At 40.1% G+C, this 24,739-nt stretch overlaps 1 protein-coding gene across 3 annotated transcripts in view; it reads right to left on the bottom strand.

The window, feature by feature from the left end:
• hip1 (huntingtin interacting protein 1) overlaps positions 1–24,030 on the bottom strand; it is a 60,577-nt gene extending 36,547 nt beyond the window's left edge. The window contains exon 1 of one of the 3 annotated variants that reach the window (XM_037775775.1): positions 23,716–24,030. In XM_037775775.1, the coding sequence (XP_037631703.1) occupies positions 23,716–23,832 (117 nt within the window). In that variant the 5' untranslated portion in view covers positions 23,833–24,030. Of the gene's footprint in view, positions 1–11,674; positions 12,176–23,715 lie in introns of those variants that run through there. The other 2 variants (XM_037775776.1, XM_037775777.1) reach the window with 2 other exon arrangements.
• Positions 24,031–24,739: the final 709 nt, after the last annotated feature.

Here is a 24,739-nt window from a genome sequence, read left to right on the forward strand (position 1 = left end):
CATAATCCCTTCAAACACACAGCTCAAAAAAACAAAAAACTAAACCGGGATTAGAGAAAAACAGTCTGGTTCCAAAATACAGCTCCCGTCTTGTCTGAACAACAGCGGACAATAGACTGCATCATTCTCCTCACATCACATCTGAATGACGTATCATCACCAGCTCCAACAAGTTGGCAAACACAAGTTTTGTGTCCGCAGAAATCTAATTTACGAGTGTGATTAAGTCACAGGAGTGGTTCACTAAAGCAAAGTGAGGGCAGGAGGAGGAATATAGAGATGCTGTTTCAACATCATCCACCCGTCTGTGCTCGGCTCGTAATCCTGCCGATGATGAGGAGGAGACACCGCAGCGTGCCGTCAACATTATGGCTGACATCGCTTCCACTCCCGTCTTTAAACATGCACAACGATGTTGATTGAACATGAGCACTGACTGGAGCTACAAGTGCAACACCTGTCCTGTTGCATCAGCACACAACTTGAGCCAAGTGTGTGTGTGCTGGTACAGTAAAGGTCAAACACAGCGGGGGGTTTACACCGTCCTGTTCACGCTGTGCAGCAGAGAGATGAAATATAAGACTGCGGTCAAACCTACAGTTTGTTTCCTCTGATCTAGACCACAAGAGAAAGGTCACGGAGTCAAATTTGAGCATCTGCTGCTTTGTGAGATGTTACGCTTCCTGTTTACCAATCAACTACAGAGTTTGTCAACAATCTCACATTTACTTTCTTATCGCATCTTCATAGCTGGTAAGAACACATGAAACAACAGCGTTGCAGTATAAGCAGTATTTACACGGACAAGAACCAATTGCGAGGGGATGTTAATCTCTAAAATTGTTGTCAAAACACAGAGATCCCTTACACAGCTTAATACCGAACATAAAATATTATCAATGACATCACACATCCTCATCCTTTATGACAACTTTGAGCTAATGCTGCCAGGACTGCATTTCAGATTGCCTGTATGTAAAACAAGCAGAAGTAAGTTTGGTTTTATTCCAGACTTTAATCTGACCTGCCAGATGGCTTGTTTCACAGAACCATCTGACCATCATTGGGAACTGTTTGGAAAAGGTCAGGTACTTTCAAAAAGATACTTGGCAGGTGATTGGATGAATCATCTGTCAATCAAACTCTTGCTGAAGCCAGTCGGGAGAAGAGCGAAAACATCTTTCCATCGAGAAAGGCCTTCAGTGCGGTTCTTTGCTGTTCTTTCAATGAAGAAATACTCTCCAGTTCTGATGTAACTGATGCTATTGCAGCTACACTAACCTCTCCAGGAGCCGCCATTGTTGTTTAGAACGAACAGTCGCCTCTCCGTGTTGCGTCTCACACACGCATAAGCCATGCCCGTAACCTCCTCACAGGACGCTGACTGGTCCGAGCCACTGTGTTTCGGACACAAACGCATTACTTGAAGCCTGACAAGATGGATTTTGGTGTGTTATGTGATCTCGTGACATTGCGAGAATCCAGCTGCCGTGCGAGGTAAATAAGACGTGTGAACGGTCCTTTACTTGATGTATAGATCAATAAATGCACTTGAACTTTTTGCAGTTTTTGACATAATGTGCCTTTGTGTTGTTGGACATTGTTTATTATCATATTTTTTATGGGTGTGAATTAGGGCTGCAACTAACAATTATTTTCATTGTTGATTATTTTCTCAATTAATCGATTCATAGTTTGGTCTATAAAATGTCACAAAATGGTGAAAAATGTCAATCAGTGTTTCCCAAAGCCCAAGATGACGTCCTCAAATGTCTTGTTTCTCAAAGATATTCAGTTTACGGTCATAGAGGAGTAAAGAAACCAGAAAATATTCACATTTAAGAAGCTGGAATCAGAGAATTTGTACTTTTTTCTTTAAAAAATTACTCAAACGAATTAATCGCTCATCAAAATAGTTGGCGATTAATTTAATAGTTGACAACTAATCGATTAATCGTTGCAGCTCCAGTGTGAATGGATTAGTTTTGTGTTTGAAAACCTCAAAAATGAATTTTGAATTAAATTAAACTGAATGAACTGAAAAGACTTAACTCAAGGTCCACACGCTTTCAACCTAATCATGTGAGCTAAGTATGGAACTTGGACCATGAGATGAGGTTAAAAGCTATAGAACAAAACTAGTAAGTGGACCTTGAGTTCAAATAGGTTTGTCACACCAGTATTTCTGAGGTCACGAATGAACTATCACAGTTCATTTGGTTATGCTGAGCTTTCCAAGCATGAAACAAACACTGCAGTCTTTTTATAAATCAACAAGTATCATAAACCCATAAAACAGCATATTCTAGAGCTGGTTCCTCTTATTGTTCAGTTTCATTCTCACTGTTAATAAGTTTGTTGATGGTGTAGAGGCCCACATTTAGCATGGTGCAATTATTGCAACACACTAGATTCATTTCCACCACTAGCATGTAAAGCTAGTCAGAGCCTTTTTCAGTGCTGAAGGGCTGAACTGACTCTCTATCAGAGGTTAGATTTCCAAAATCAAATTCAGTGTATAGGCCCTAGGGCAGTCAAAAAATGTTGTTTACACTCTGGCCACATCTGCCTTGCATTAGCAAAAAAAAGGGAAATGACTTTTGTGTCATTTCCTGTCCCTGTACTAGTTGTTAATCTGTCCACAAACATGACATTATCTTGTGTTGTCATCAGTACAAGAGTTAAGCAGAAAAAACGAGGCTTTAACCAATTGACATCAGCTGTTTGTTGGATGTTAAAGTGACATTTAAATCGCAAGAAGAGCAATTTTCATCACTTTAATGTTTTTCAACGTCCTGTCATTTTGCTTCCCCTTTCCTCTCCGTCACTCACACCCACAAAAATCAAGGGATGATTGAGAAACCTCCCAGTGCAACTGGTTCCCACATGAGGATGACCCAATTAGCCCACAGTGAGACTTTGTACTTTGTGTTTGGGTTGAATGGGAGTGCCAGCTGCCTGGGACTCCTGGCATTGGCTGCTGGCATCGATGCATCAATGACCTATTAGCTCCTCGCAGCGCGGCCACGCAGACCAGCTGACGGAGTGAAACGACGAGGAATTAAATCGGAGGTGAGAAGGAGGTGATTATGAGGAGGAAGAGCAAAGATCAGCCCTCAGGGAGTCCTCCTTAAAATGTGGACAGAAACCTCAACTCCTGAACTTCCTCCCTCATGCCCTCCTTTCATCTTTCCCTCATTTTCAACACTATTCCCACCAGTTATATTAAGGATTCAATCAATTACTCAGCTGAACACAAAACTCCTTTTTGCATCTTGGTATCTACAGAAACATCTTTTTTTTTTCTCTCCACAGCTTTGCTTTTGAACAAAGTGTTATTGATACAGTGTTGAAAGCATGTTAAGTTAAGCCTGGCAGGCTCCAATCAGCCCTTCAGTAGAAAGCAGGGCATTGATATGCTGATCGTAGCCTGGCTGTGTCCACTGAAGGGTCAGTGCTCAGAGCCCAGAGAGAGAAGCATCTTCTGCCTGCTAAATGAAACAGCCCTTCGCTCATTGACTCACTTCCCCACCCCGACTCCTCTGACCGATTCGCAAGAGCGTGTGACTAATGCATGCCTTGGCAATTCGATTTCCACGTTAGTCCTGCAGATAAGTCATCGTATCATGGTCACCCCATGGTGGTAGCAGGGAAAAGACAGCGAGTTGTGTTCAATCATGAGAAAATGAAAACCTCACCAGGGCCAAATGAAAGGGAGTAGATGCGGAAACACTTGTTCTTCAAAGTGGATTCAAATTCTCTTGGTGGAGGAGGCGGAGGAGATATCCTTGTGTGACCCCGATGATTTAGTATGGGAGTGGGGTGATTAATCTGAGTTACAGTACAGTGATTATATGATCCCAGCCATTTAGGTCTAGAGGGAGGAGGACACAGAGCCGGGAGCGCCCATGATACACTGTGCCGTCTTTTCAGCTTCACACATTTATCAGATCATCTTTTCTGACTGGCTCTTCTTATCAAGAAAGATAAAAACCCTGCACACTTTATGTCAAATGCAAGTATTTAATCATAAAGTGAAGTCAAGGGTTAGGTACTGCAGTTTTTGCAATATTTTGATCCTTGATTTATCTTCAGTTTTTGTGAGAGCTTAAATTATCAGTCCACTAATTGATTAGACAGTTGACAGAAAATTAAAGGGCAACTATTTTGGTATTAATCATTTCAGTCTTTTTTCAAGCAAAAAATACCAAACACTCACTGGTTCCAGCGTCTCGAATGTGAGCATTTGCTGCTTTTCTCTGATTTAGATCATTGTAAATTCAATAGGTTTGAAATAAACAAGTTATGTGAAGGGATTGCCTTGGGCACTGGGAAATGGTGATGGGCATTTGTGTGTTTTCACCCACACTGCCCAAAAAGAGAAACCAAAACAAAGCTAGCTGGTTGCAGCTTTTATTTAGACCTTGGGAACTACACTGAACCGTATTTCCCCAGTGAACTTGTAATAAAAAGCACAGGCATGCACAAATGTTTCACAAACACTGAGGAAAAAAGGACATAAAGAGCAGTACCTACAACCCTAAAACACATCAGTAAGCTCCATCTATAGCATTAGTCCAAATTTAAACCTACAGGATGTATAATCAGTGCTCTATTTGATGCCATTACAAGCCCCGACGTTCTCTTTTGTCAAGCACTTGCCCTGATAAAGACATGGAGATTAGGGATGTCACCAGAACCGATACTTAGGTACCAAGTTGATGACAAAATTCTGAAAAGGTGACGGTACTCGATATTAACAGCGCCTAAAATCCGAAAAAGGAAGAAAAGGAAGTAAACTCATTATCGACGCCCCCTATTTTTTCCCTGATAATGCTACATTGTGAAAAACAAATCAGTGTTGAAATCGGCAGGACGAGAGCTAGTTAATCTGAGGTTGCATTGATTTACATTATGGTGTGTTCAATCAGTAAAAATGAGTATTGGGCAAAGTTAAACTATAACATCATGATGTGTTCAAATGTAACCTTGTAAAAACTTTGATTTTGGTGGGAAATCTGAATAAATCCAGTTGTTTGAAGGAGATGTTTTCACAGCACGGGTATACAGCGAGGGAGGAATGAAAAACAGAAACATGCACGTCTGTCTGTGAATGCAGCAGCACTGTAACGCTGAGATGCGGCGGCGGAGGCATGGTCATTGTGGCTGACGCACTGGGGGTGGAGGCAGTGGTGCTGGTGGTGGGGAGGAGGGGTACAGGCGCTCAGTCAGGCTTCCTGTCTTGGCACACCCTACTCTGCCCATTTCCTGCCTGACCAACTCCCCCCCCCCTTCAGCGAGAGACCTTGCTCAGGCGACCCAGACGGTCAGTCAGGCCGAACACTTCATTCCTTCTACCCTCTCACATTTCCTGCCAGACTCTTCCAGGTGTCTTTCAAGGAAAACCACGGCCCATAACAACTTGGGTCTTATATTCATAGCCCTGGCTATCAGTTATGAATAAAATTGTACTTGTCAAAGTAATTGCTGAGATCTGGGAACACGGTGACATCACTTAAAACGGGGGGCAACAAATACGAGCAGTCAGATCTCCTCTAAGGTGGTTTGAGTCTGTAACCGTAACAGTATAAAATGATTTAAGAGGCGCTGGTTTATTTACACAATATCATTATATGTGTATTATTAACATGATATCACTATTTAATTTTTAAATATCACGGTTATCCTCAGTACTGGTATATCGCGACACCCCTACTGCAATTAATATGATCAAAACATAACTAACTGGGCTTTAATATCAGTATTTCTTGTGTACTTGGATGGTATCAGGCTAAAGGAAGGTGAGACTAGTTAAAAATACGTGCCCATTTCCTCGAAAAGCACACAACTCCCTTCATGGTTCGACATGCACGATCAAAAATAAGCACTTGAAACCGAAAGCCCCACCACCAGTGCGTTTCACACAAACACACATCCTCCCACGCTATGAAACAACACTTTTTACAAATGCATTCAAAGATCAGATAATACGTGGAAAAGGCGTTTTTGGGCCCAAACATTTTTCCAAAAGTTACTCCACCCGATTCAAAAGGTCACTCCTCTGAACAGAGCGCTCTGTGTTGCTTGTTTAAAAGGACCGTTTAACGTGTTGCCTTCGACATGAACATCCGCTCTCATACAACAGTCACTCCACACCTCTTGAAAGGGAGCCTGGCTGGCACTGAGGAGAGGAAGGTAGTGGAATAGATGGTCTTTTTTAGAGTGGCGGCTATTTTTCCTGTGTACATGAATGCACGCAGGGAAAGACCCAGCTGTGAGGAGGAAATTTACAAACTCACAGTCTGCATTGCAATTAATAATTCGGCTCTTAAGTGATGGTGAAACCGCTCATCTATGTTGCCTCAGCAGCTTGTATTATCACAATCGTGAAGGCTGAAACGACTCTGAGACTGTAACTGGGAGCTTGTTTTCCACAGAATGCACACAGCATCTTCCGTTAATAACAAGGCATTTGGTGATGCAGATAAGCCCAGTGGGATGACGCCACCGTCTCTAAAGAGCCCATTAAAAAGCATGAAAACATAGAGCTTCAGGACATTAGCAATGTGTGACCTCAGAGCACCGGGCTTCTGTTCCTGAGGGCAGAGGTGGAGGGCAGCAGCTGGTTAAAGACACACACACACACACACACACACACGCTGCAGGCCGGCCTCCAGCATAATTAAACTCTCAGGCCCACACCCCCATGGCAGGTTTATGAGCCTCCCCTAATAGGACGGCTTTCTGCAGCCTCATGTGAAGGAAGCCTCGGCTCTAAAGCTCCACTTCCTGCAGCACCGGTGATGTCATGATGACACATTATAAAAGGAACATCTGTGCGGCTCAGCGAGGCTCCTCAGCCCACTTTGCTCCCCAACGTTGAACACACGTGAACATCACAGAGTTTGTCTATCTGTGTGTGTGTGTGTGTGTGGGCGGGTTTTCCTGAAGGACTCGATGACGGCTTATGTTGTGATCTGACACCAATTAGACCGTCCCACAACAGTAAAACTCCTGCAGCAAACAGACTGTTTGACTGGCAACTGCCAGCTCAATTTGTTAAATTTGTTCAAAAAGGCTTTTGATGTGCATCGTTAGAGACTTTACCGAAGAAATGCGGAGGCAAAAATAGGTATGTCAATCAGGGAAGAGACAGTTCGCTCCTCTGTACATACATGTGCTTTGAAATTTAGGCACAGTTTATCCGTATCAAATCAATAACGTCTGTTTTATTGCCCTGTTTTTATAAGTGGATGATACATTTGTTGATTACAAATGAATCTAGGGCTGCCCCGTCTTAGACAATTAGTCGATAAGTCGACTAAGAATTCTTTCGTCAATTAGTTGTTTTTTATGCTTTTTTCATGAATGACTTAATTCCAATAAACTTATGAGCACATTTCTGGTAAACACAAGATTTAAAGTGGTGCTTCTGTGTGATTCTTTGTGGAGAAACAGATTCACAGATCTGTCGATTAAATCAACAAATATATTAGTCGACAAGTAAGGGATAATGTGCATCTCAGGTCATTGTTGTGAAACAAACCCCAACAGGGGGACGCAAAGCGGGAGGGGTCTGGCGTCACCCTGAAGGTTTTTTTTCCCGCTAGTTGTACATTATCCTTATTATCCTTAGCTTATTACACGGTTACTTACTGAAGAAATCGATAATCTGACAAAAAAACAGTCCGGCAGGGTCCGACATCCAAACTGCGTCCATAGCAACGGTCTGTTATACATAGCAACGGTCTGCTATAAAGAAATAACAGACCGTAGAACGCCGTGATTAACCAATCAGAATCAAGTTTCAACAAAGCCATGTAATAAAATCCTATGATAAAGTGTTAGCCGACTAAGAACTTCTTTGGTTGAGGATAGCCCTAAATGACTCAGTGTGTTTTCCTTTATTGTAGCATAGCCCTAGTAATGCATTTCTGTTTACTTGTTACATGTTTAGCTGCGGCTAACGATTATTTTCATTATAAATGAATTAGCTGATTATTTTCTTGATTAATTAATTGTTTGGTCAATTTGGTCAACCGACCATATTATATATCATATTTTCCCAGAGCCCAAGGTGACATCTTCAAATAGCTTGATTTGTCCAACAAAAAGTCCAAAATGTAAACATAATCATGTTACTATCGTAGAAGTCTAAGAAAACCGGCAAATATTCACATTTGACATGCTGGAATACATTTTTTTTTCTTGTGCATTTTTGTTTAAAACATGACTAAAATTATCAATTAACTATAAAAATTGTTACTAATTAATTTTCTGTCAATTAACTAATCATTTCAGCTCTAGTTATACAGCTCTAGTAACGCCGTTCGTCTCACTCAGAGGTCATCCTTACCACAATTAACACTACTTTAGGAGCAACAGAAATCAGACGGCCGCTGGCGGTACCACGGTTTTGCACTCTGCAGCTCACGTTACCGCAGTGCTGGAGAACTATGGTGATCTTCAGGTAACGTAATAACGTGAAAGTCTTTCTCTAGAGCCAGAGTTTGGTTTGTTCGTTCTGTGCTACTGTAGAAACATGGCGGACTCCGTGAAGAGGACCAACTCTCTATGTAGATATGAAGGGCTCATCCTAAGCTAACGAAAACACAACAAATCTTAGTTTCATCTGATTATACACAAAACATAGGTAGGAATATTATATTCCATTTCTGCTAATAGATCCCCGAAATGTTACACACTGTTCCTTTAATGAGTTGAGTTAATATTTAACTCTCTGCGTGTTTACAAAACTCTTCTGTTGATTGACAGATTTTCCATTTTCTGATATTTACAAAAACTTGTCCACGACAATGTGAAAATCAGTATCAGCATAAAAATGCAAGAAGGCATCCCCGTGACAAGGCGGTCTAAAGGTGCATAACATGTAATCACAACGTTCCTTGTTAAATTTTTGTTGTTTGTCTCTTTCCTGGCATTTCAGAGATTGCTCACACTTTGGAAACAATGTTTTGTAAGAAACCAGGGCCGGTATTTTTTAGACATTTGCATGTGCAAGTGCAACAGGTACCGTACACCTACAGTAGGCCCTAACAGGTTAACTCCACTACTACTGGGGCTACTGTGGGGAAAAAAATATGTATCAGCATTCACTGCAATGACACTGAAAAAGACCGTTAAACTGTAAAAGTTTCAACATCACGCAACTCTGTACAAAACACGAATATCTTTGATGCAATCATGTTCCTCAAAACTCTGTGAATCACCAACTCATACGCGGACCTGCTGACAGGTCTTGCATCTATCTGGACTTTGTTTTTATACCATTGCGTCTCACTACATGCCAAACAGCCAAAACATAGCGGCAGAAAGGAGGCGGCGATTCAACCAAGGTGAACAACCTTGAGGAGTTCCTGCATAGTAACTGAACAGTTTCCCCCAAGCGGTTTGTCTCAAATAACCTGTTCAGTGCAACTGAATGGAGATCCACAGGAAGAGATTTTCCAGCACTACACCTACGCCATGTCTGCGCTATGTGCCCCGACTGACTTCATGTGGGCAGCTGGGATTTATTTCAGTGGTTTTCCTGCTCCAGTTATCTAAAGAAACTGTCTGGATTCTGCTCCTCTTCATACATTTGCTTTCTGTGAATGTGTACCATTTCTTTTATTGAGTATTTCCTTCAATACAAACTCCTTTTAGAGTCTCCCTCAGCTGAGGATCATTGGAAAGAGGACTCTGGGTGTGCTTTTATCACCCACCCTCCCCCACGCCTACTATACAGGGGCTAAAAGTACACCCATCCATCCATGTTGGCAGTGAAAGGCTGGTCTTGTTGCCTTGGCTTATGTGCACCTGCTTCAGTACACTCTGGACACTTTAGCCTCGATCATTCACAGCACTCTGAGCCAGAAAGGAAAATAAATGCACTCAAGATTTGAGTTTGTTTAGCTTTCACACACCGTTAAATATCGTTTTTTACTGTCCTATACCATCTCGCCTGACTTTAAATTCACACCAAGTGTCTCTTTAATGTGTGTAACACGCTGATGGTTACACAAAGACACACTCTGTCTTCAAGGTTCGACATCAATACGGTCTGTAATTGACATTCATGGCACATTTAAGCTGTGCTTTGCTGAACTTTTTCTTCCACTAACCTGCAGCTGGAGACTGAGCCGTGTGAAAAGCAGAAACGCTCTGGGCAACAGAGGAGCACATCTCAGACATTTTCATGACTTAAGACCCCAAAATAGACTCAGTTAAAGCTGCAAACCCGAACGTGTTGATGTCCACAACATGGTGAATACTTTGCTGTTTTTATCAGCCTTGTTGAACAGTCTTTGTACAGTGAAACGTGTGATCTTTGTGTCTTATTCCTTTTATTTCGACATTAAGTGGATTTCACTGGGACCCCCTCCAAGGACCCTGTGCCCCAGATTGCTGCTCAAACCTTCACGTGTTAATGTCCACAACATGTAAAATATACAGTTTTGGTTGCTATTGTTTTATCAGCCTTGTTTAACAGTCTTTGAACAGTGTAAGTAAAGAGAAACCTGTGATCTTATTCTGATTATTTCCACAACATTTAAGCGGATTCAAGCATGTTCTTCTGTTTAGCTGGGACCCTGTGGACCCCCTCCAAGTCCCTGTGCCTCAGATTGCTGCTCAAACCTTCATGCGTTAATGCCCACAACATGTAAGATATACAGTTATTGTTGCTATTGTTTTATCCGCCTTGTTTAACAGTCTTTGAACAGTGTAAGTAAAGAGAAACCTGTGATCTTATTCTGATTATTTCCACATTCAAGCATGTTTTTCCATTCAGCGGTGGACCCCCTCGAAGGACCCTGTGCCTCAGATTGCTGCTCAAACCTTCATGTGTTAAAAGATATACAGTTTTGGTTGCTATTGTTTTATCCGCCTTGTTTAACAGTCTTTGAACGGTGTAAGTAAAGAGAAAAACCTGTCTTGTTCTGATTATTTCCACAACATTTAAGTGGATTTAAGCTGTTCTTCCATTCAGCTGTGGACCCCCTCAAAGGACCCTATGCCTCAGATTTCTGCTCAAACCTTCATGCGTTAATGCCCACAACATGTAAGATATACAGTTTTGGTTGCTATCGTTTAACAGTCTTTGAACAGTGTAAGTAAAGAGAAACCTGTGATCTTATTCTGAATATTTCCACATTCAAGATGTTCTTCCATTTAGCTGGGACCCCCTCCAAGGACCCTGTTGTGCTTCAGATTGCTGCTCAGACTTTCATGCCTTCTTCTCCACAACATGTCAAATATACCGTTATGGTTGCTATTGTTTTATCCGCCTTGTTTAACAATCTTTGAATGGTGAAAGTAAAGAAAAAAACCTGTCTTATTCTGATTATTTCCACATTCAAGCATGTTCTTCCATTCAGCTGTGGAGACCCCCTTCAAGGACCCTGCTCCTACAGATTTCTGCTCAGATTTTCATGCCTTCTTCTCCTCCACAAACAAAAAATCCAAACTTCCCACGGCTGGCCACATTAAATCTGTGTAATAATCATCAGACAACAACAACAAGTCCCTGCTTGCATGCATGGAGCAGAACTTGCATGTATAATCGTGCAAAAAGCCCCATGTGTCTCTGTGCGCAACAGGATCTCCACCTCCAAAAAAACATGCCTCCTCGGTGTTATGTGTTGCTGTTCTGAAAGAAAACAAAACAACTTACTATCTTACTGAGATCCATGATGGTCCCTGTGTGTTAGTGGTGATCCTCGGAGCCTCTGCTGGATCCGGACGCTGCGTAATTAGTACCGGAGAAGCGATTGAGGCAACAAATGCATTTGGGAGGAGAAGAAGAAGAAGAAGAAGGGGGGAGGTGGACTCAACATGTGTCCCGATTTGGTATTAAAATGCTCCCCTATCCCTCCTTCCTTTCTCCTTTTTCTCTGCGAGCCCTGCGCGCTCTCTGATCGGCGAGGACTTCCAGCATCCGACCGCCGAGTAGCGACGCTGTCCGCGGGGGAAGCACGAGAGAACTACCGCTGATCTGATCAGACCTCCGGCCAGCTGCTTCTAGAGGATCAGACCACAATGTAGAGGCTGAGACAGGATACTAGGCTACCTTTATTTTGCAAAATAGCCCGCTCTCTCCTTGTGAGACAATAGTAGCATGGAGCCTGCAGAGAGAGGGATGGCTTAAACCCGGTGGTTCCCAAGCTGGGGTCCGGGGACCACGCGGGGGTCCTGAGAGAGGAGGAGGAGGAGGAGGAGGAGGAAGAGGAGGAGGAGGAGGTGACTTCCAGGAAATGAGAAAACAGCTGCATTCACACACTGTTGCTCCTTTTATTATAGGAGGTTCACTAATTATTTTATCTTTTGATTGGTTCACCTGACCAGCAGCAGAACAAACAACAAATACTACAAACTACTACAGATAGAATAAATTAAATAATACAAAATAAGTTATTTTATGATGCAAACTTAAAGGGACTGTTTTGTAACTTTTTACACGTATAAATCTACCGGTTCTAATCGGTTTCCCATGCGCGCTCGCATATGCGCATATCGCTAAAGCTGGACTGAGACGACGATGTCCAGACGACGTATTTGAAGGACAGACTTTGCTATCAAACGGACACTTTGATGGAGGCTTGGGAGCCGCTCAGATTAATAAAGACTTCTCCATTAATACAAACTTTCCGGTTATTCCCAAGCCACAGACTCTTGATCTTAACTCGACGATTCAGTGAAGAATGTAGATGTCGAACTCTGTCCAAATGAGAGAATAAATTATCTAAAATCCCCACTTTGTATAGAGAGAGAGAGAGAGAGAGAGCAAGAAGCTGCTCGGTATTGACCAATTATTCATAAACATTTAATCAAAATGGCTATAATTTAATGGTTTGATTCTGCAAACTGTCTTTTAATTTTGATTTTGTGTAACTTCATGTGGCCGGAGTCTCTGCTCCGCTGCCTGCTTGCCATCACTCACACACCGCACGCGTTCTCGCTGTCTCGCTCCACCTCTACACGTGCATGCGTGCACACTACACACTGCAGGAGACTTCGTAGCTCTGAGAATATCTAGTGAATGTACAGTGGACGTTTGTGCAGAACTAAATGCTGCAGCTCCTCCAGACCAACAGAGGTTTCCCGTGTCTTGTGAAGTGACGGGGCTCCGCAGAGACAAAAGTCATTGTCTCCGACCGGGTGCCAGTGTCTCCCTCTCACCGCGGTCGGAGACGATAACGTTTCAGCCCCGGAGGCTGAAGCAGGAAAAGCCAACACTAGGATCAGCATTGATTCATGGAGAGACCTTCGTCTGGTCAGCTAACATTACTGCCAAGCAGGTGAAATATAGAGTGATATTGTGGTTTTAGCTGACGTGTGTCGCCTCACTGTTTTGAGCGATGCTCGTTCATGTCTATTTAGAGCGAGCAAGCGCAAGCCCGACGCTGACTTTCGTTGACTTAACAGCCACAGGTGTCGCTGTTAACAAGCATTTCTGATTCTTACAAACAGTCCCTTTAACAATTAACCGAGAAAATAATCAACAGATCAATCAACAATGAAAATAATCATTAGTTGCAGCCCTACATTCATTAAAGGGTCATTTGCAAGAAAAGGTGTGAGACCACTCCACTATCTCTCCTGCTCAGTGTGCCACAAACACAAACTATGACCACAACCACAAGTGGCTTTTGTTGTAAAGCATATTGATTTAAAAAACATGACACCATAAGCACTCATCTGTTTTTTAAAGCGATGAGGCCTGCTTCAGATGTGAATTATTATCTTTAGGTCTTGTTTTTGTGTGCAATGATATTATGGGAAACACATGAAGCCTTGAAATGAACAAGTTTCAAAAGCGAAAAGGGGAAGAAAAAAAGAAATCTCAGTGTCCGCCAGGAGAGGAATTCTAGGTAACTGATGCCCCCATCTGGTTTCTCTGAGACTGTCAACCAACATCTTCTGTCTTCAATGCACAGATGTGAGCCTGGTGCATCAATAAGTACATGTTTTACTAGAGTTTTATAATAGGTATTTGTCACAGAAAACATTTTGACATGTAGGAAAATCACAGGTGTAAATAAAAAACATAATAGCTGAATACCATTTAGCTGCTTCAGTGTCAGGGTCCTGGTACTGTGCATGCTGGCTCACTGTCACACTGTCATGGGACACTTTAAACCTTCGTTAATGTTATTATTAGAAAACTGTTAAATTTAAGTTTTAAATCTATCATACCACAAATTATTTCACATTCATAACTGTAATAAATAAATGCACTAACCACACTTGTTTATCATTATAGCTGAGTTAGGACTGGGCGATATGACCAAAAACTTCTATCGCGATACAGGTCATTTCATATCTCGATAACGATATATAACACAATATAGCTTGTTTTCTACTAAGTCAATAAATAAATAGTCTATATAAAAAAAACACATGTTAAAGCCCATTATGTATACTTCTATGTGAATTAAATACTTGATAAATAAAAGTACTGAGTATTTTATTATTTAATTAATAACAGTTTCAAGTGAAGTTATAGAGAAAAAAATTAATATTTCCATATATACACCGTTTGTTAATCGCATTAAACTGAATGGTAATGTAAAGTGTGTCGTAAAAACAGGACCGCAATCTTCAAATGATATTCCCTAAAAATATTTCACATCAGATTTTCTGAGAAATTTGTGTTAGTATGTGCTTGTTATTATCAATTTAGACAACGTGATTGTGTATCGCGATATCTAGACGTGTGATTAGACTAGTCCTTAGCTGGGGTCCTATCCTGGCATTTTTGTTTTCCAATTTCATTACAGTCCTTACAAAAGAAGATACATATTTATTCTCTGATTTAGTAAAGTGGACAGTTATTAAAGTGGACCTGCAGCCACAGACAGAGAAGAGGCTGACACTTTTCCTCCCACCTCCTCAACCTCTTAGAAACATTGTTTTCCACGCGGAGGTGGAAAGTTTATAACCATCACCCACGTAATACTGTTCTTTTTCCTGCACGTGACAATTGCTGGACGCCTACACCTACAGTATATGCTGAAGATTGTCAGAGACATTTCCTAGATTTAGTGTGAGAAAGGACACGAGGTGTGATGCGCACCGGAACTTGAACAAATGCGCACATGAGCTCAGGATTGACTGGCATTGCCATAATATAAACTATGTTCTGTATATCTGTATTGATTAAAAAATGCTAAAAAACACATTTCAATATAATGCAGTCCAGTTCAACACCGCCACAATTACAACCTCAGTAATAAATTGTAGTTACATTAACACCTCACAGAATGTTTTAACAAAAACTGACCATTATAAGTTTCGTAAAGGTAGAATATGTGGCAGAGCTGCTGTACTGGATTGCATTAGATTGTATGGTGTACCTATACGGATATGGGCCCAAAAACTGGACAAGCTCTGGCTCCGGTACATTTATGCTGGTGTGATTTCTCTCAGGCGTATGGTTTCACTCAGCCGAAGTCTCTCTGGTAACTTAAAATAACTTAAAATCCAGGTGTTTGATGACTTAAATCCTTCATTCGTTAAAAGATACAGATAAAAACAACCAAGATCGAAAATGTATAACTTCAAAAAATTCCTTAAAACTGGATAAAAGTCTATTTAAGACCGTGTTTCTGACAGCGTTGCTGGTGATATATCACAACACCGATGCATGTGCATCATTTATTGTATTTTTATCAACTTTGTATTTTCTTTTATATTGCTTATCTTTTAATTATCACTCTCTGTTTAATTGCTATTTTATGTACTTTGTATCTTTTAATCATATTGTATATAAGGATGTTACTTTTTGTTTTTATTTATGTAAAGCACATTGAATTTCTCCTGTGTATTAAATGTGCTATAGAAATACACTTGCTATTGCTATTTCTAATACAGTTGGCAGAGAGTAGATTTTTCAATCAATCAATCAGTGACAACTAAACTGATGTATACTCCATTTGTGAGAATTGACATGTTACAGCAGCATTTCAGGAGTTTTAAGTGTTAATATGAATTATCCAATCAGACCTTTAAGTCAAGGATTATAGGGCTTTAAAGATCAAACATTTTTATTATTATTATTTTTTCCTAATTGGTTTATTAAAGCATAATAATGGTACTTTTGTCATGTAGATCTCACCAGAAACAAAAAAAACATTTTATTTTTTTAAAATCCAGGCCACTGTTTTAAAAAGGTTTCTCTCTACAATCACAGGACATCAGCTGATCGAGCGAGACCAGGCCAGCCACCATAATCAATATGCTACTCATTACTATACCATCGGGGCTGCACTTTATACCTCCAGGCCGCTCAACATAAACGGTCTGTCTCCAGACAATGCCGGCTCTTTTCCCACCAAGTCTCTTCACTTCCTGGTACGGCGTGGGCCCTTCTGTTGTGAGGGCGGCCTCACAGAGCATTTCTCACATACAGCAGTCCCACTCTGTCTCTGCCTGGCTTCTCACTCAGCCACACAAACTCCCTTCCCCTTTTTATTTATTAAAGCCTTCACTTTAAATTATGTGCCATCTCCTCATTACCATATTTCCATTCCAATTAGCCAATTAATATCTTCCTCCCTTAAATATTACAGATTTATAGGGTGAAGGGCATGGAGTGAAAATGATGGTTTTATCTGACTCGCTCTTGTGGATGAAGTTACAACTAACTTGCCCATTTAGTGCTGACGGCAACTTATCAAACATCACAAAACTTCTTCATGTAACAGTGACATCACATTCTCTCAATGTCTTTTTATGTGAGATGGTTTTCTTATGCTTTATTTAAAAGCAACAGAGATATTCTAGTCTTTAAGTCCTGATAAAAATTAAAGTGTGTCAATACCTAACATATCTATTATAAAACAAAAAGATGTCCGACTCTTAATGTTAAAAATATGCAGATTCCTAAATGTGGAATTAAAGATTTAGTGCAGATATGGGATTATCAGATGATAGGGCAGCAATACTACAAAAAAAACAACACATCAGTATCACGTAATAATGTGAAAAGTTTATTGTAAGAGGTTTTTCACGGTACTACGACATATAAACTTATCACATTACAGCAAAAAATGTTCCTTGTTATAACAAGAAACTTTTCTTGTTATAACAATATACTTTATCTTGTTATAACGTGAAACTTTTCATGCTAAAATGTTATAACTTATTGTTATAACATTAAATGTTTCATGTTATAACCTGATCATCACTTATGTTAGTATAACATGAAAGGTTTCATCTTATAACAATATACCACTTATACTGTTAAAACGTGAAACATAATACAAAATAAATAGCACATTGATAAGTTTGTGTGTTGTAAGAACATGAAAATATCTCGTTAGAACGTGAAAAACATCTTGTTATAACAATAAACTTTTCACGTTATAATGATACTGAGTGATACTGATCCGTTTTTTTTTTATGGTGTGGCAGTAATACGCTGCCGTATCAGCTGACACCCCGGATATCATAACTTTTTCTATTAGTTAGAACTTCAAAAAGGTAGTTGCAGTAATAAAAGTGATGATTTGAACCAAAAATACCCAGAGTACCATACTATTTAGTATGCCAGAAAAAGATTTAGTAGGTCCCAATACATAGTATGTCAAACGCAGTATGTCTAAAATACCAGGATGTCCTAATACATCCGGATGCAATTTGTGGTATGCAAGCCAACATGCTTCTCTGGATATTCTGACCCACAATCCTCTGCACGGCGGAAGATACGTCACATCGACTGAGCCGCCGAGAGCGCAGACAGCTGAAAACTTGACAGATATCACACATATCGGATATATGAGCAAGAGGGTCAAAGTTCAAGGCGTAATGTTATAACAAAGTAGTTTGTCCCAATTGTATGCATACTGCATGCAACAGTACGTATTTTCTAAGGGATGCTGCAGTACGTACTAAAAGTAAAAAGTAAAAAGAATGCGATTTGGAACGCAGCCTTGATCTGTGTTGAGTAAACAGACTAAAGTCTGAGCACAGAGGTTAAAGTCCTCTAACCTAGACGTCTCTTCCCCTCACTCAAGACTGACTCTGAGGTTACAATGTGTAGTTTTATAGGCTGAATGTATGTCTCCCAATGCAAAACCCCAACACAGAGCCTCCAGCATTTTGTTCAAAGCATGTACAGATGTTTCTACCATCTGTACATGCTATAGGATTCTTAAATCAGTCTGCTGCATTAAAGCAGGTTTGAGAGGATATTAGGGCTCAGACTGCTTGCATCCTTTGTGCTTATTTAAGCCATAAATAAGCTTTCCCTTTCATTCTGACGGGTTGTATAATTTAACAACAGACTGAGCAATAACGCAATATTATTGTTTACCAACTTTTATTGGAATCATAACCTCTAACATATTATGGTAATCATTCTGCAAACCTGTGTTGTGCAAATTAATGGCTCTAAGCAAGTAATCTAACAAAAAAACTAATACATTTAGCTGAAGTTTTGTTTAACATAAACAAAATGTTTTGTCTGTTGTAGTGTAAAACTGTAGGACACAGTTCAACGCATTGAACGTCACTTTGATTACTTTATTTTATGTAATCATATTATTTCAGCCCTATCATCCAGCCTTCGTCAGTGCATAGTGCATATACTGCCACATGGCTGAGGACTGTATTGTATTTGGATTATTATTCAAAATGAGGCCACTCATGTTGAAGCAGGCTAATTTGCATACCACGCGTTTACACCGATGATGTAGGTTTCAGTCTGACTTTTGACCTTTGCTGCATGTGAAACAAAAAGCAACACTCCATCTCTGTCTCTCTCCCTTTCCGCTTTACTGTGCTGCAAAACACAGACGAGAACTCCAAAACAATCTGTAAATCAAAGCCATTGTTAATGCCACCAGGAACTCATCGGTGCACTTTGTTCCACTTACTGACCTGTCACTCACGTCCAGCTCTATTATTCTACAGCCAGTCAGTGCAATGAGGCCACAAACCACCGCCTGCTGTTTCTGCTGCCTCAGTGCTTTTAATGGTCTCGCTTTCATGCTTGCATGCTTGTCTGTGTGTGTACTGCATGTATGCGGATATCCCTCCATAACTTCCCTGCATTTTGAATTGCAGGATGTAAAAGAAGCAAAGGAAGACTTGAAACAATGAGCGATGGAGAGGAGAACAACAAGGCAGAGAGAAAGACAAAAGACGGTGGAGTGAGAGAGGCAGAGAGATGGGGTGATTAAAAAATTCTTGTCTACGTCCGCCCTGCTGAGTCCTGCTTGTGCCCGAGGGCCAGGGCCCTGCCTGCTCCTCCCATGAATTCCACAGCTGCCAGGGCACCAAACAGCACTAAAAGGGGGTGCAGGACAGGGGGACGAGGGGTGTCCATTAATGCAGGTCAACACATACTGTATACCAGGGATTCCTAACCAGGGGTGCACCAGGGGTTACTTCTGCAGTTGCTAGGACGTATGTTGGGAGACTATGGAGTAAACAACTAATTTTATAAAACAGAAATTAATACTTGATTTCACAAAAATATATTCACATTGAGCACACATTGGGTCAACTGTAACACCAAACACCGTGTGTTGCAATTGAGAGTATATAAACTCTAGTGAGCAGGCGAGCAGAGCAGTTGAAATAGTTGGCTAAAAGTAATGGATAAATGGCTGAAATAATTAGTCAAAAGTAATGGATTAACAGTTGAAATAGTCAACGTTACAGCTAAAAGTAGGCTACTCCAAGTGGTAGTGGAACGAATGTAAACTTGACCAAACGGACCATAATACTGACGGTTAAATGGGATGAAAGGTTGCTAAACAGAAGCACTGCTGTACAGTCACACCAACTGCCAAACACGCTGTGTACACCACAATGTACTAATGTACTAAAATACAGATATAAACAGGAGTGACCTCCATGTGGACAAGTAAAGGAGAAGGAGGAGACTGGCAGCCAGTCTAATTTTAAGGCCTTAATTATGTAACATCCAATGTGGTGTCACTCAGGGGCTCACGCTGCATGTCCCAGCTGAGGAACTGGTGCCCCAGAAGTTTTCCACAAGCACTAATTATGGTCCATATGGGTCCAGAGATTACTACCTTCACCAACTTTCAAATGAAAAACCTCTCCTGGCCTCTGACGGCTTGGAGACGGTTTTGCGATCTAGGAGCGAGTGGGCATTTCTGACATTTTGGAGTCTGAAGATAAACATTGTACTAACTTGTTATTTACTTGTACTGCTATTGAGAACACAATAGAACACCAAAACATCAAATGACGTTCGTTCGTGACAAGCACACCAAAGATTAAATCCCCCACTAAACTCTAAATTAAAGAGTCAGCTGCTATTATGAGGCGAAACATGTCATTAAAAGCAAGCACTGTGAGCTATCTGGCTGCCCAGTTTCGTTCTTTTTATAACCCAGTGTGGACACTATGACATAGGGGATTTTGAACACACCCTGGCTGTTTACCCAAATCAACAGAGAGATAGGCGAGCACTTTTACACAACTATGGCTTTAAAGTAGCCGACCCTGCTGTCTGCACTGCACATATTCATAACTGTAGAATATTGAATTCAGGTTGCATGTTGAAGGACATACTGTATGATCTACTGTTCACCCTTTGTACTGATGACAGTCGTCTCTCTAGACGATATTCTCTACATGCATTTCAACTCATTCTAAAAGTTATTCTACTCACACACAAATCGATTAGGACTGGGACAATTCACTTATCTCCTGATTCGATACTATCACGATACATGGTTTCCGATTCGATATGTTTTGCGATTTTTAGGTCTTGAGATTCTACAAGTATTTCGATTCGATATTATGATTTATTGTGTTTTTGTTAACTTTTTTAACACTAGACCATGGGAAAAAGTTGAATCATACATGTCTACGTACTTGTACTTTGGAAAATAACTAAATTAATACAGTAAAAATGTTTGATTTTCAGCAAGTATGTAGTCTGAGATGTCCTGAAGTTGAATATTTCAGTCATTGTCAGGCATTATTTATTATTTATTTATTATTAACCCAAAAATCAAAGAATAAAGACATTTCCCTCACAAATTAGTAGTATTTTCTATTTGATTTATAAGGGACATGTAATGTTTTATACTTCTGGTGAATATAATCCAATCAGTCTTATTTCCATCTATGTATTTTGTATAAACAGTTCCCTTCGTTAACACCTTCCGCTACCTTCGCCAAGTCTGTCGCTAGCTCGCCTGTCAGCTCCGTTCACTTTAAACATCCATGGTCAGCTTCATCGGGGCTGTTTGAATACATTTAACATAAATGTCAGTATATGGTGCTCTACAGTTGTAGCGTCGGCTGATTTGACCACGGAGATGAGAGTGGCGGCTGGCTTGACCGTACGTTACCGCAATACGATAACGTTTCCTGTTCATAACAGAGTTAGCATGCAGCTTTAGCCGTGATGTCTAGCTCTGCTTTTCCTGGTAATGTGTGAAACCCAAAGTATTTCCATACTTTACTGTATGTGAAGTGTTTACCCTCCGCCGTTTTCTGCTCGCTACGGCCGGCCAGCTACTGTTTGTTTTGAGTGACGGATACAGAACAGATATGACGTCACATTACTCTGACTACAACAATAAAAGCGGTAACTTCCTTCTACCACCGCAAGTGATTTTTTTCCCCATCCCTAGTACCGATAGCAACAAACTTCAACAACTCAAAAAGTTGCTTGTCTCACTCTTCTGTCACAATAATATGGAATAACTTCATATTTAACATGGGCTTATCAATACAAACTTTATGCTTTCACTGTACTTTATGGCTAAAAAGAGACTAGAGACAGGCAGACAGACAGATGTGCAGACAGACAGGAGGTGAAAGCCAGCCACCCAGCAGATTTAGGCAGCTTTAGAGCACAACAGATCAGATGAGATTATCTCTCGCTGATCCCCTGTAAAGTAGACAGCAGATTCATTGATTCCTGCACCGCCTGCCACGGCTCCGGATCCCCCAGTCAAAAATCAACCACATGAGAAAATAAAGGAAACAAAAACAGCAAAACTATAGGGGTAATCATACCAGGGACTCAATATCCTATCACAGCATTGCAGAAGGGATACCATTGGTATCACGAACAAAACAGCTAAATGTTTCATGTTGGAACATGTTAAATAGCCTAAAAATGCTGGCAGCGAGCTGATCATTCAGACACATTTGTTTTTACTATAAGTTATCAGAACTCGGAAGAAACCTTGAGCGTATATGTTGTGATCCTGGAGACCATTTTGCCTTGACACACTTCCAGAGGGTGTGATCTCAGGAGCCTGACACTGACCTAGTGACCAGACTTGGCTCAGGACACATGAAGCCACGCATGTGTCTCTCCCAGCCTCTAATCCATGCTGCCACTGCCCCGGATGGGAGAGGCGTATAAGTGGGAGACTGGTAGGCAAACTGTATGCGATCATCCAGACGCAGAATTGCCAAATACCATACTGTCCAACTTAGCAGCCGCTGTAAACGGGAGAAGCACGTTGCAGCAACTACCACGGCAGTTTGTGCTGCCTGGATTTGACCTACTTTCTGCCCCCTTTTCCCTCCCCTGTGTCTGGTCTGGGATGAGGGGAGGGGAGACCACCAGGCAGGAAGCAGCAGGCTCGCAGCAGCCTACATTACATATGCTCACTGGGAAGAGCACTTCACGCAAAGTCAGAAGCTACATTCATTATTCATCAAAAGCCATAACAGACAACTAAAAATAACAAAGAAAAATCTCCAATTTTAGATCTCATGATACCATCATCATCACCATCTGATCCTGCCTTGAGGCCTATACAGAAGGCACTGACAGCTTGTCATATATGAGAAACACAGCTCCACACAAACTTGCCTCCTCTTGTCTGGTTTATTCTGCAGCAGCAGATAGGCACGGTTATCTGAAATTCAAAAGGCCATTGACCTACATTTCAACAGCTCTTTTGTTGTACAGTGGACTCATTGGTATATCTCTGCTGATCACAGACAGACATCAGGGAGAGCAACACTGGGATAACCCATAATCTGGTCATTATAAATGAAAACTGGAGGTATTCCCTAAATATGTAAAAAAAAAAATATTTACAAATATAAAAATATAATATAATAATAATAATATAATATAAATACATATATTTGTTTTAATATATATATTTAAAATATATATATATATATTTTGTTTATATATATATGTATATTATATTATTATTATTATTATTATATTTTGATATATATATATTTTTTACATATTTACAGAATCCCCAAAACATAAATATATATATATATATAAATATAATATAATGATAATAATAATATAATATAAATATAAATATATATTTTTAATATATATATGTATTTTATATATATATAAATATATTTTAATATTAATATATATATTTATATATATATATTTATATATATATATATATTTATATATATATATATATATTTATATATATATATATATATAATTATTATTATTATTATATTATATATATATATATTTTTTTTATTATTATTATTTTTTTTTTTTTTTTACATATTTAGGGAATCCCTAAAACATAAAAAAAATGATATATATCATTCTTTTTTTTATGGATCCTGAGCTCCTATAAGAGAAAATCCCACAATGCATAGTTTGATTTATGAGCCTAACATGACTGTTATCCTCCTCCACCTTATAGAGCAGGCAGCACCTTTATCCCACGCTTTACAGATATAATACCAGTACATGAATCTGCTCCATACCTGGCCTCTCTCAAAGTTCTCCTTCTCCATCTCCAGGCTGTTGGCCCCGCCGGTCCGTCGGATCACTTTGGGGATAGCGTTGGGTACTTGCTGCATGGAGCTCTTTACTCGGTCCATTGTCGTCTTGTTTTTTCCACAGCAGCAGCGCGAACAAAAACAACAACTTTCAGCCGATTAAACAGGCTGGACTGTAAACAAAATATATAAAATACTGCACTAACTATGCTGGGCAGCGGTCCATGCTGAGCTGGACTCGTCGTCGCCCTGTTGGATCATTTGGCCTCTCTGTGTCCACCACCCCTCAGTCAATGACAGGAGCAGTCTGCACGGCACCAGGGTAAAGCCAGCTGAAGCGTAGAAGAAGAGGACACTTCTGCTTTTCAAAATAAAGTCCCTATTAGGTTAGGTGCTGCAAATCTGTAAAAAGCAATGCAAATGTACAAAAGTGTAGTGAAAATCAGTCAAAATATGTCCAATGCTTACAAATAAAAACTGACAATAACCTGATATTTTCAGGTGGAATTTCATTCATTCATTCATTCATTCATTCATTCATTCTCACTGTGCAATATAATTTTCCACTTGTGCAATTTTGTTAATAGTCTGTTTATTGTCAGTACTGTATGTATTGCTCCTATTTTTATACTTCCTTCTATACTTCCTAGCTGATGCATCTTGTTTTTTGCACTATCCCCTTTGCTGCTGTACAATGCAAATTTCCCCACTGCGGGACAGTCAAAATATGTCCAATGTTTACAAAAAAAAAAACTGACAATAACCTGATATTTTCAGTTGGAATTTCATTCATTCATTCATTCTCACTGTGCAATATCATTTTCCACTTGTGCAATTCTGTTAAGAGTCTTTTTATTATCAATACTGTATATACTGCTCCTATTTTTATACTTCCTTCTATTTAAATGGCTCATATTTTGTTACACTTTGTTTAGCTCTTTTTTTACTGTTAGCTGATGCATCTTGTTTTTTGCACTATCCCCTTTGCTGCTGTACACTGCAAATTTCC

The sequence above is a fragment of the Sebastes umbrosus genome, chromosome 7 (assembly GCF_015220745.1).
Source record: "Sebastes umbrosus isolate fSebUmb1 chromosome 7, fSebUmb1.pri, whole genome shotgun sequence".
Classification (NCBI taxonomy): Eukaryota; Metazoa; Chordata; class Actinopteri; order Perciformes; family Sebastidae; genus Sebastes; species Sebastes umbrosus.